Source organism: Pristis pectinata, chromosome 18, assembly GCF_009764475.1.
Source record: "Pristis pectinata isolate sPriPec2 chromosome 18, sPriPec2.1.pri, whole genome shotgun sequence".
Lineage (NCBI taxonomy): Eukaryota > Metazoa > Chordata > Chondrichthyes > Rhinopristiformes > Pristidae > Pristis > Pristis pectinata.
Genome location: NC_067422.1, coordinates 31,587,611 through 31,601,579, shown reverse-complemented (window position 1 = coordinate 31,601,579; position 13,969 = coordinate 31,587,611). Strand labels below are relative to the sequence as shown.

Below are 13,969 nucleotides of genomic sequence, written 5' to 3'. Positions count from 1 at the left end.
TGATAGGTGGAACCAGATAAGGGAGGCATGATGGGCAGATTTAAGCCAGGTGGGGGAGGGGGATAGGAAAGGTGAACCAAGGGAGAAGAAACCAAGGGAGATAGATATGTGGGTGGTGGGCAGATGGAACCAGGAGGGGGAGGTGTGAAGGAGGGACGGAAAGGGTGAACAAAGGGAGGGAGGGAGCAAGAGAGAGAGAGAGAGAAAGAGCGAGAGAGAAAACCTGAGTGAACTGGCAGGAGTGGGAAAGGAGCACTGGGGGAGGGGGGTTCCCTCAGAGGTCATATCGAGAGCACAGCTATCCCGGGGCCTAAAAGCCCTGCCAGGTGAGGCAGAGATTCACAAGCACCTCCTCCAACCTGGACAACTGCATTCGGTGCTCTCAACGCGGCCTCCAAGGTAGCCAACTCCTTTGTGTTCCTTTCCCACTCCCATCAGTCCACCCAGGTTCTCTCTCCCTTTATTCACGTTCTTCATCTCTCCGTGCCCCTCTACCACCTCATTACCGAGACTCATCACCCTTACCTACTTGGTCCATCTGCCCGTCACCCATAAATGCATCTACCTGGGTTTCTTCTTCCTTGACTCAACTTTCCTATTCCCTCCCTTACCTGGTTCCATCATCCCTCCCTTATCTTATGGTTCTAACCTATCACAAAACAACCTGTACCTCACCCCTTCCTCTCACTTCTATAGAGTGGCTATCTTCCCTCTGCACTCTCAGTCCTGATGCAGACGTCTCGACCTGAAACACTGGCCATCCCCCTTTGCCTCCGCAGATGCTGCTTACCCAGCCATTTTTTAATTCTACAAGGGGACGTGTTTTTTGTTCAGTTCCCTCTGATTTTCATCGTCTGTAAACTTTCACTTCTGGTTACAAAAAAATCTGGTGTTCTATGAGGAACATCCAGAATAGATTCATTCATTATGATGGCCAGCTTAGATAACAAGAATCTACATTACATAATTTAAGAGGAATGTGCAATTGTGCCAGCACTGTAAGCAAATGTTAAACCATGTTTTATGACTGGAAGAGTTTTCTCTATATTTCAATATTGGGCATAGGTAGATAATTTATATCTCCATTCATGTATACTGAAGCCTATTTCCAAAACCTTCTTTATTCACAGCTTAACAATTGTTGGCATTGTGCCCACTTGGATCATAAAATCAGTTAATCAATGGGCTAACAAATTTTCAATAACCTTTCCAGGGCTGGGGTGGATGGAGGAGATAACCACCCCTCCCCCTCTCATTGTAGACTGTCCCTTTTCCTCAATCTTTATATAAATTAACACAGGAAACCATGGGAATAAAAATGACCGCCAGACTTGCTACTTCCAAGTGAGTTGATATGCAAAGATAATACAGGGAAATCTCGTCAAACATTACAGCAGCCTGTACATCTAAGGAACAGCAAATTAGCAGCTCTTATCTTTCAAATTTTTTGTCCTTCATGCTTCCTAAGAGTTCTATTCCATGTAAAACTAATGGAGATAATCATAAAGTTTTGTAACTTTGGTGAGGTTTTAGTTTTGAGTGAAGTACATCAACAGGGCACATTTTCCCTCCAAAAAACTGACAATCCAGACCACAAGGTCCAACCCTGGTCAATCCAGACCATGCAGACAAGGAAGTTATAAACTTCAAGAGTCAACTTCTAGCAGTTTGTCAGAAATTATAATGCTTGATTTGTACCAAGTTGGATGCATTGTCTTTTAATATGCTCAGTTGATTTTAGTGTTCTCTAATTAGTTAAGTATTCCAATCATTTTTAAGATATTTACTTTAATTTTTTTTGGTAATCACATTTAATGGTATGACTTTTGACTGTTGTTGAGCCCTGGGTGCGACTTATTTGCTGTCAAAGCAGCTCTGGGACAGAGTTTGTATCTTTGGCAGGAGAGTTCTCTACCCTCCGAGCCTTGCCAATTTGGTGGTAGCTTCCGGGCCAGGTTCATGCTTCTGGCAAGTCTGCTAGGGGAGCAACAAGTGCAGGTGGATAGCCCATTACCACGATGGGATGGATTGACCTGACCCTGAGGCCAGAAGCAGCCTACATTGCTAATTTAAGATATATTGACAGAAACCCTGGTCAAATGATAAAAACAACTAATGAATTTGCTTGCTAATTTTCATGGCTATGGTTCAAGAAAAGTCTTCTGTGTACTTTTATGACCAACCAAAGGTCAGATATCCCATATTTTTTGCAATATCTCTCTCAAATGTTTCTTTGGAGCATCACTGTCCTGGAAATGTACTCACAGTTGAGCATCACTTCACTGGAAACATTGAGCACAAGTCACGCAAACCTGAATCAAGGCTAACACAACGAGGACCACCAGCCTTGATGTCAGGAGAGAAGAGACAGGTCCAGAGTCACAGCACACAAACATTCAAATGTAGCCATATTAGAAAGCTCACTAGATCCCCAGCCTTGCAAATTTACTTGGCAGTCAGGATATTTCTTTTCTCAAAGCTTCCTGTTTTGTCAGTCTATCTTTTCTCCCCAATATATAATTGAAAGAGTGATTTGAATAAAAGAAACTTCCCAGACAGCTCTTCAATGTGAATAACAACATTTGTTCCATGCATTTTTCTAAAATGTGTCACCTCTTTCTGCTGTATGGTAAAGCATTATACGGTTTGTTATAACAGTCCATTGGTTTCACTCCCTCCTCTTTACATTTTCAAATTGCCCCCTGCATAAGGCACAAGAATCTAGCAATACAACAATCAAAGAATAACACAGCAAGGGAATCAACAGCTCAAGGCCTACCTCAGCAGTCAACGTGTTTGATTTCAAAGTCCCAAACACTGTGCCATACCCTACCTGCTTGCGTCGATTTCCGCCTGGCTTTCTTGATGTCTTCCTCTGTTTTGTAAGTAGATTTATTCTCCAGTTGTTGAGTTTTAAATTCCAGATCCTTCTGTCTCTCTGCCAACGCTTTGCGAGCCTGTGAGGAACGTGACATCAATTAGACCAGATCCAAAGAGGTCTTCCTTTCCTTGGGATCTACCTGAATAACAGCAACGTATAACTTAAAGCACACCATGACAGCAATAACAGGGGCTATTGAGGAAGTCTCAAAATGAAATGACCCATGCCCATGAGAAAAGTTTTGAAGGGGCATTAAATGAAAGTAATAGAGGAATGAGGCCTCCAGAATAAAGATGCATAGTGAATGAAGATGTTTCTGGAGTTGGTGGTATGCATGATGGATGGTACAAAACGAAAGCAAGACTACGGGCATGATATGAAGACCCTAAAGTTGTCCTATCCTCATACAAATGACATTGGTGTTTCCAAGCCACTCTTCAGAAAATTGCATAAACTAAAGAACACACAGAACTTCCACACTGAAGATTGAGACCTTCCCTTTTCTAGAAAATAGGTACATTTTAAATGGTTACAATACTCACATTAACTGAAAATGGTAGTTTACTGGCATGATTGAGGATTTATCTGAAGGGTGGTAGTGTGATAGCAGTCTGATGCATGGACACAGTGTCATTGGACTGAATTGGTAGCTTCAAATTAATTAACTCGTTCATCTTAATATTACAGGGACCAGACTGCATTGTTCAGATGGCCACTTAGAGTTATACTGGGAGACTATTTTAACAGATTAGTATAGACTGCAGAGAATCAGGAGGCGAGGGATCATTTTATCTTCTCATAACATCGACATAATGTGAAACATATTAATTTTGAAACGTGTGGTGATCAATAAAGTTTCCAGTCTTCAGCTTGTCTATTGGAGAAATTTAGGCATGAATCTTTTTGGGAAACCAGGAGACACTATGCTGCCAAGATTAAGGCGTAGGCTACACTTCCAGGAAATGGGTGAGGGACGGGAAGGCCGATAGCATGATAGTGTGGCAGGGTTGCAGGAGAGAAGGGAGAACAGAAGACGCTATGCATACTTCTGAAGCTATTTAGTTACACTGTGCATTGCAAGTTCAACACCACAGAGTTTTATGATCAGTAATGGGACCCTAACTTAATTTCATTATTTCAACCTTCGAATGCTCTTAATTTTCACTCTATTCACCTTATCCAACTCAGAGTGTAGCACAGGTTTTGGACTCCACAGGGAAGGCCCATGAGGTTATTAAGCACCCAAAGAGCTGCTGAATTTCTGGGCCTTTGTAACTCAGGTCCCTTCAAAAATAAAACTTGCATAATGTCTAAAACCAACAATGATCATGATTCAACTGGATGACAAATGACAAATGACTGCCAGTGTAAAATCATTTTCTACATGTAGGTGAGCTAATGCAGTGATACACACACCCATACAAAAAAAAATATGACATCAGTATGTTTTTAGCACTTACTGGCCACAACTGAGTCATATGGGATTTCCTGTGCCTTTCAGGGAATTCATACAATACCACATCACAATTCTCAAGTGATTGAGACTTTTGACTTGCCTCAATTGCACCAACAGCTTAAAAATAATAATTCAAAGTCAAATGAAAAGGAAAAGAGTAAACATTTAATGACTCCACAGGTAAAGCCAAAGGTATGAAATGTAACATCACCAAATCAGGGAAGTAAGAAATGTGCGAGGCAGAGTATTAAAGCACAAAGACAGGTTAAGATACAACCCTAAACACATGCAAGTATCAAATGAATGAACTGCAAATACAAATTAAGCATAGTAATGACTACCACTTGTTTCCTCTTTGTTCTTTCTGAAAGAAAGGTCAGGATTGGGAACTGAGTATACCAGATTATAAGGACTGGAAAAGAAGATAGGGAAATTGCTAGAGATAGACAAGACAATTATTAAGGATGAACTTATTTCAATCACTGGAGAGGTTATCAAGGATTTGAGACTCAGTTGGGAGTTGTGTATTTAAATATGGGACATTAGAAATATTCAAGTCCTTGAAAGATATGACAGCTGACAAAACTGAAGCTGATATTTGGCCAGCTGTTTATCAGCTGTTTTTGCTGGCAGGACTGGTTTCAGCCCACCCATCTTCTGCTACACAGCATTTAGACAGAACTCGCCATTTAGACAGAACAACTTAGGACAGTGTAGACAGTAGAGGATTTGGAAAAAGTAAATTTGGATTTGCATCATAGGTCAACTGCGAGTGTGGGGCAACTCATTACTGGCAACAAGTTCTGTCCAGAAGTCCTGAAACCAAGAGAGTGCACCATCCTAATGATGAGGCAGAATAAAATAATAACATAATAGATCTTAATATGAAGTTCAACCATGAGCCATGCTGGTTTTGGTTGGCAGCTCAGAATGAAACTCCCAGTTTCAGCCACTCCAGCAGCAGTGCACCTGATTTATATCCATGTGTACATCTAAAATATTAAACAGTGGATTGTAATTTATTACATATTTAATTTAAAATTATTTACTTGAGTTTTAAATTGTTATATGTCTTTGAATATAAGACAGCTAAAAAACAAAATGACTAACAGGCTTTACAACTAGCAAAGTCCCACTGCCAGCTTTGCTGACTGTTAATCCCCACCAGGGACAGGGTCTTTGCACCGCACCACTCACAACCCAGTCAACATTTGGACTTGACTATTGTACTCAAGGGTTTGGAATACCAGTGGGACAGGCCCTGAGCATCCAGGTCCACGTAAGGTGGGCTGCAGAGGCAACAGGTAGTGATTCCAGGCAAAAGGTCCGGACCAGCACAATCTAGCCCAATATGCTTAATATGGAGAAAAGCAGAACAGCCAAGGCTTCAGACTTTGGTAGGACAGACCTCCATGTGAGGAGGCAGAGCCTAGCTGTGGAAAACTGGCATATCTCTTGGTGTGTAAACAATAAATCAATAGGAGGTGTTTAATAAAGAATGATATTCCTTTAAGAGGCAAGCATATTATTTACCAAAAAAGAAACAGCCTGAGGTGACTGGAGGTAGTTGACAACATAAAATGAAAAGAAAAAGCAGAGAGATGTAAACAAAAATCCTGGTAAAAGAGAACAAAAAGAGGTACAAGTGTTAACAAATCAGAAAGAATGAGAATAAAACAGAGTATAAAAAGAAAATTGTAAGGGATATCGAAATCGATACAAAAAGATGTGACAATTGTAGTTAGTAATGTATCACAAGTCATCCATGGAGCTGACTGGCACTGCATGGGGTAAATCTCAACTTTGTCCCATGGTGTAACATAGCCCACTTTACATCTCTCACCCAATGATAACATGCTGTCACCTTTTAGTAAAAATATTACCACACTGCCGAGAGCTGTATGTGCATGGAGCATAAAGTCAAGGCTGACACAAAGAATGACACCCAGAAACTCACACCTGCAGATTGGTGACTCAGTATGACTGAGTGGACGGCAGGGGAGAAAATTGGAGATTGAAAGCCCAGTCAAGGCAGTAGTTGGACAACATTGTTATGAACTACTCCAACACCATTTGTGTACCCAAATCGAGTAGCTATCTGTTTTTTGTTTTCCTAATCTCATTAACATTAATCTTCCTAAATTAATACAGTTCCATTGCACTCAAAAAGCAAACTTTTTCAAATGGAAGATCATTATACAGAACTGTTGACACTCTCTCTCCAAACATGTTGCCTGACCAACTTTTTCCATTTTATCACAGTAATATTGTAACTGTATATCTATCATCTCTATTTTTTTAAAGAATATTCAGCACCTCACAACAGACAGCTGTATATAAAGTGGCCATCCATGGATCTCCAAGTAACAACATGAATTAGAGAGACAGCTGCCTGCAATGAAATCTGCCTCTGTAATGTTGAGAAGATAGTTATCTGATTGTTGGATGAGCCCCAGACAATCTCAGGAATTTATCAGGATGAACTGAGATTCCAGCTAGCAATGTCAAAGATTTCCCTGCCATTTTTGACATGCTGCTGATGCCTAATTAAGTGAATGTGCTTTATTTCACCTTGTTGGATCCTAGAGGGTGACAATATGTGATTGCATCTTAGCAAGAGTCTCTACTGCATTCCTGCTACAGTAGGCTTAATCTCTCAGTTGACAGGCTGGTGTTTGACTGCCATTTGCTTTGTTCTGTTTTTTTTGCTGTATTGTTCATGCAATAATTTGTCGTGACAAATCTCAACCACACTGAAGGTGCATTTGAGAGCATGGGTTTATAAATTAACTGCTGACATGGAGCGAGGACTCTTTGTCTGTATGTTAAACAGCGAATTTACATCAAAGGGTGAATTTTATGTAATTATGCAAAATGAACAATGGCAAATTAAAATCCTGATTTTAATTTTCATTGATTTTGAGGTTACCTTTTGGTGCTGAGAAAAAGGATCCAACAGACTTGAAAGCTCACAGACATTCCTATGGTTTTCTATAACAACTCCAAAAGGATTCCAGACAGACCTCCAAGCAAACAGGATAAATGTGCAAAAGTGTCCATGTCACCCATGGAATTCTAGTTTTGTGGTTTCAACTTCCAGGGATGAGAGTACAAATCTGGGATGACACTTCAGTGCAATATTGAGGGAATAAGTCAGAGATTTCATTGTTCAGATGAAATACCAGACCAAGGCCCCATTTGGTCTCTCAGGTGGACATAATAATGCTACTACACTACTTGAAGACAGTGGCACAGTTATCCTGGTGTCCAGAATAATTCTTGTTCCTCAAAGCACAGATCTGCTGCTCTATTTCCTACTTTGGACAGCATGTTGGCACAGTGTTTCCGTTACCAGACATAGCCAGAGATTTGGCCTGTTAGTCTGGAAACACAAGATTGAATCCTGTCACGGTAGTTGTGCAATTTAAATTCAAGTAATTAAATACATTTGGAATTTGAGGAGGGGGGATAAAACTAGCCTCTGTATGGTAGCAATGAATCTAACGGATTGTCATAAAATCTCATCTAATGTACTTTCGGGAAGGAAATCTGCCATCCTTATCCATTTCAACCGATATGTGACACCAGACTCACTTGACTCGTTACTGCTCTCTGAAATGGCCAATTAGGGATGGACAGCCTTGTCAGCATTGTCCACATCCCACAAATGTACAATGGTGACTACTCTTCAAAAGAATTTCCTTTGAAGGATTTCACTGAACCTTTGTCATGTCTGCGATGCAGTGGCAACAATAAATAAAACTTTAGTCTAATATTTAATTACACAAAGTGAAAAAAAATCCTTTTTAAGCCAAGCTTAAAAAGGACAGAAGCTTTAAGAGCTCTGTATATCTGAAAACATTAGAGCTTCCATTCAAACACTGCACTAATCCTGACAATCGGATACCTTCTCCACTGTAGCATAGCGGGTGCTCAGTTGCTTGCGGAGGTCAGATACATGGTGGTCAAACTTCTTCATATCCTTCTTGAAGTTTTCTCGAAATGACAGCAGTGGTTTCTCCACCTCACTCTGCAGCTGATGAAACAAACACAAAAAAAGCAGCTCTCATCATCAAATGCAGAGAACATTCAGTGCATTGGGATTCCTCCCCTAGAGTTTATGGTCAGAATATCACTCACCATGACATTGCCCAAAGGATGTTCTTTAGTCTAGCTACCTTTTAAAAAGTTAATAAATATCAGAGACTTCAGAGCATGGGCACAGTTAGTTTCCCTAGCATCGTAATTTCCTGTAATTAAAGCATTTGGAGATTTATACTGTTGGAAAGTTTCTGGCATTGTTTTGCAGCTGTGTTTATCAACTTCAATGCAGTTTGACTGTTAGCTGAGTGAGCAGCTGAGTGGGGAACTCAAACAGACAGACCAGTCTCCAAACTCTTCAGAGTAACGTAATCTTAGGCAAGGCAATAATTCGCTTCAGATGCACCGCTTGGGAATGGGAGTAGGAGAATCGGCTGCTAAGCCCAATTTTGATCTCCACCATAGACATGCAGGAGTCTTTTAAAGGCCAGCTGGTTAGAGTTCAGGACCAGGATGAAAGATAAAGATGGCAAGGTTCAGGAACCTTGGATGACAAGAGATATTATAAATTTAGTCAAAAAGGAAAAGGAAACACATGTAGGAAGCTGAAATCAGACAAGCATCTTAAGGAATATAAAGGAATCAGGAAAGAACTTAAAGAGAATTATGAGAGCTTAAAAGGGACATGAAATCTCCTTGGCAAGTAGGATTAAAGAGAATCCCAAGGCATTTTATATGTACATTAGGAGCAAGAAGGTGGCTAGGGAAAGGGTAGGTTCACTCAAGGACAAAGGAGGAATGCATGCATTGAGCAAAAGGAAGTGGGTGAGATTCTCAATGAGTACCTTGCATTGGTATTCACCAAGGAGAAGGACATGAATGATGGAGAGATCAGGCAAGGGCATGTTGATATTCTAGGGCATGTCGATATTCTAGGGCATGTCGATATGTTGAGGTGTTAGATGTATTGAAAAAACATTAAGGTGGATGAGTCTCTAAGGCCTAATGGAATCTATCCCAGGATACTGAGGGAGACAAGGGAGGAGATTGCTGGAGCCTCAACAGAGATTTTTGTATCCTCTTTAGCCGTAAGCGATGCAAGGTCCCAGAAGACCGGAGAATAGATGATGTTGTTCCTTTTGTTTTTAAGAAGGGCAACAGGGACAATCAAGAAATTATAGACCAGTGAACCTTACATTAGTGGTAGGGAAATTATTATTCTTTGGGAAAGGAGTTACTCACATTTGGAAAAATATAGCCTTATTGCAGATAGTCAGCATGGCTTTGTGCTGGGGGGGGGGTTACTGTCTCATAAATTTGATTGAGTGCTTTTGAGGAGGTGATGAACTTGATTGATGAGGGTAGAGCAGTGCAAGTTGTTTACATGGACTTTAGTAAAGCAACACACAAAGGAGCTGGAGGAACTCAGCAGGTCAGGCCGCATCTATGGAGGGCAATGGACAGTCAACGTTTCAAGTCCTGAAGGGTCTCAACCTGAAACATCACTGCCCATTTCCCTCCATAGATGCTGCCTGACTCGTTGAGTTCCTCCAGAATTTTGTGCGTTGCTCCAGATTTCCAGCATTTGCAGTCTCTCGCGTCTCAACTTTAGTGAAGCATTTGACAAGGTCCCTGATAGGCTGGCCCTGAAGACCAAGTCCCATTGGATCTATAGTGAGTTGATAAAGTTGGATACAAAACTGACTTGGTCATAGAAGACAAAGGGGAGTGATGAGGGGGTGTTTCTCTAACTGGATGTCTGTGACCAGTGGCATTCTGCAAGGATCTGTGCTGGGACCTCTGCTCTTTCTAATCATTGTGGATAATGAGGATGTTTATCAAAGGATACAGCAGAATACAGATCAGGTGGAAATTTGGACAAAGAAATAAAGGATGGAGTTTAATCCGGACAAGTGGGAGGTCAAATGCAAGAGGAGAGTATACAGTACATGGCAGGATCTTTAGGAGCATTGATGGACAGAAAGATCTTGGGTGCAAATCCATAGTTCCCTGAAAGTGGCAACTCAAGTAGATAGAGTGATAAAGGCATACTGCATGTTTGCTTTCTTTGGTCAGGGCATTGAGTATAAAAGCTGGCAAGTCATATGGCAGCTGTACGAAGTTTTGGTTCGGTTACATTTGGAGTACTGCATGCATTTCTGGTCACCACACTATATGAAGGATGTGCAGAGGGTGCAGAAAAGGTTTACTAGGATGTTGCCTGAATTGGCGAGGATCAGCTATAAGGGGAGGTTGGACAAACTGGGATTATTTTCTCTGCAGCGTTGGAGGCTGAGGGGCGACCTGACAGGAGTATATGAAATCATGAGAGGCATAAGAATGGTAGATAGAGTCTTCTTCCCGGGGTGGAAATGTCAGATACTAGAGGGCATAGGTTTAAGGTGAAAGGGGGAAAATTTAATGGAGATGTGAAAGGCAAGTTTTTCTACAAAGAGAGTGATAGGTCTGGGACACGCTGTCAGAGGAGATGGTAGAAACAGATAACATAGCGACATTTAAGAAGCATTTAGACAGGCACATGAACAGGCAGAGAATAGAGGGATACAGACCACATGTGGGCAGGTGGGATTAGTTAGGTAGGCATCATGGTTGGTGCGATGTGGTAGACTAAAGGGCCTGAAACTGTGCTGTACTGTTCTACATTGCACGTTCTATTAGATAAGATCACTTTATTAGTCACATGTACATCAAAACACACAGTGAAATGCATCTTTTGCATAGAGTGTTCTGGGGGCAGCCCGCAAGTGTGGCCACGCTTCTGGCACCAACATAGCATGCCCACAACTTCCTAACCCATATGTCTTTGGAATGTGGGAGGAAACCGGAGCACACGGAGGAAACCCATGCAGACATGGGGAGAAGGTACAAACTCCTTACAGACAGCGGCCGGAATTGAACCAAGGTCGCTGGCGCTGTAAAGCGTTACGCTAACCGCTACACTACCGTGTCCTCCTATTAAAATTCTCCTGGAAAGAATCTCTCTATGGACACTTGCAGTACTGTATATATGATGCAGCAACTAGCAAGTCTGCACAGACAAGCTCTCATTACCTTCTCCTGAGTGGACATTTGGACTCAATTGCAAAGAACAATATCTACTCCAGTAGAAGTTAGCAGACAGGCAAGTAATGGGTAGGCAGAAATAATTCTCAGAGAATGTGATTATGTCAAAGATGTGTGTTTGATATTGTAGGTTTGCATATCTCAAGTGCAACATTGTCTTTTTTCATATCATGTTCCCTGGTCATATTGCCAAGCACTTAAATAGCCCACTGTGCCTGATGTGTATGGCCAGGGAACAAGGAATCCCTAGCAACCAGTACTCTTAAAACTGAGGAATTTAAGGGGTGTTTAAGAGGCATTTAGACAGGCACGTGAACAGGCAGGGAATGGAGGGATATGGACCACGTGAAGGCAGATGTGCAGTTTAAGTTGGCATTGTGGTCAGCACAGACATTGTGGGCTGAAGGACCTGTTCCTGTGCTGTACTGTTCTATTTCCTATCTTCCATGTAAAGCTGCAATCAGCCAATAGAGGGTATTTTCAATTTTATCTTTGTTGCCTTCTCATGGCAAATATGGCCAGATATGGAAAGGGAGTGGAGCTCATAGAGTTTGAGTTAATTCATAGAAGAAAATAGGAAGACTTAATACAAGTGCACATAGAATCTTCCCACTTGAAAACCTTCCAATAGTGCACAGCTCAAAATCTTTATCTGATCACGTTCTACAGCACAATGGCACAAATATTGCAATTATAGAGAAGTCAACAGGCTATGCATTTCCTGTGTTATTAACAGACTGTACTTCTGGCTTACAAATCACTTCCTGTGTTGATTAACATTGTAAGTTTATAAGAGTATTTTTATTATAATGTAAAGGGTACAGAGCAAAGAAATCCTTGTTGAACTATTGAGAGTTGGGAGGGGTGGGGACCCCTGAAATAAAGGAAAATGAAAGTTCCAGCAATCATATCCTCTCAAGTCTTTTGTCAGTGCCACAGATTTAGTGTTGCACCCACAATTGAGTTTGGTATTATTTATTTTTATCCCAACAGTAGTGGTAAAATTTGTAAAATAAGTCATTACCTTCGATGAAAACTTCAGATGAACCTCAGCTTCATCTGCCAAACTTTTCTTCACCTGTGTCCAAGACTCTCCCAAGGTGCTACCAAAGACAGAGGAAGAAGTCTTAAGAGCAGGAAATGACAAATATCCAAGACACTTTGTGATATTAGTTCCAGCTACCTGATTCATAAAATATTTCCCAAAAGGAAACAGAACATCTGCACATGATGTGTGATGACATCATAAATACAATGAAATGGATTGTTGATAAGTTGAATGTGTACTTATCAAAGCAATTCTTTGTATCTACTAAATGCCTTGTTCAATGGCTATTTGATAATTTGTACCATTAATCTGCTACTATTAGTACAACACTTGCCCCTGGCTAATCATTGCTAGCTATGCAATTTTCAGTAGGCATTATGAAACTTTAACTTAAAAATCCTTCAATTATTTTAAGATTGTCTCTCTGTTAAAAATAGTACAAAAATCTCTTGCAGTTTGTAGAACAGAACACAGATTATAATTTCTTTTTTTGATTACGAACACCATTCCCTGATGTTTGACTCCATCACAATTTGCTTTGAGTATATTTGTCAATCCTTTTGTAATTATCAAATATTTGTTTTAGGTCTCATTTTCAGAGATAAAACAAGGAGCTTTCTCAGCCTTTACTCAAAAATCAAGTCCCAATTGCTCACTTACCTTCATGCCTCTGCAGACATTCAAGGGAAATTAAATTCTCCATAAAATCAATGTAACAGCACCGAGGTGGACTGTGATCAATGCTCTGTACAGCTGCAATCATTTCAGATTTCTATATGATTCCTCACATCATGAAACCCAGGACATCTTAAAATTGCATCTGAGAATCCTGCTGTGTGTGCTTTGCAGGATATCCCCACACTTCACATTTCACATCATTAAGAAGCCCAAATTACCGAGGCCTGATGCTGAGGTAGGTTGCCAAGAACAAAAATATCTCTGTTGTGATGGCCATTTTTTCGAGGGTGCATCACTCTGCTTGGCTCCAGTGTCAAGTTAGGACTAAAGATGAATGCACATTGCAAAGGTTTGGCCTCTATCCAAGCTGAGCATCCAACTATTGGAGGAAAACTACAGACAGAAGGAAATTCTCTTTGCTGTTCCAGACTATGGTACAAGAAATGAAAACACAACTGTTCAGTTTACTAATAACCCATTAATTCCCATACTCCATCAAATCACTTCATGAACATCAATTCAGTCTTTTAGTCTTTCCTTTTAATAATTTCTTTTTGGTATGACGTGTTTTCTCCTTATACCGCTATATTCCTTGGGATACTTTTATACTTACTAACTTAAGTACCACCTGAATTCAGTTCATGAGAGTGACCCTGAGTTTCCTGCTGCCTGTCACTTTAATTCTCCACCCACTCCCACTCTGATCTATCAGTCCATGCCCTCTGGAACTGTTATAGTGAGACCCAATGCAAGCTTGACAAACAGCACCTCATCTTTTTTC

General features: G+C 40.8%; 1 protein-coding gene across 2 annotated transcripts in view; it reads right to left on the bottom strand.

The window, feature by feature from the left end:
• The window catches only part of gas7b (growth arrest-specific 7b), a 365,251-nt gene that overhangs the window by 34,945 nt on the left and 316,337 nt on the right, over window positions 1-13,969 (bottom strand). For both annotated transcript variants that reach the window (XM_052032627.1, XM_052032628.1), the window contains exons 9-11: window positions 12,487-12,565; window positions 8,245-8,373; window positions 2,834-2,957 (exon numbers count right to left, since the gene is read on the bottom strand). In XM_052032627.1, coding sequence (XP_051888587.1) covers window positions 2,834-2,957; window positions 8,245-8,373; window positions 12,487-12,565 — 332 coding nt within the window. The remainder of the gene's footprint in view (window positions 1-2,833; window positions 2,958-8,244; window positions 8,374-12,486; window positions 12,566-13,969) is intronic.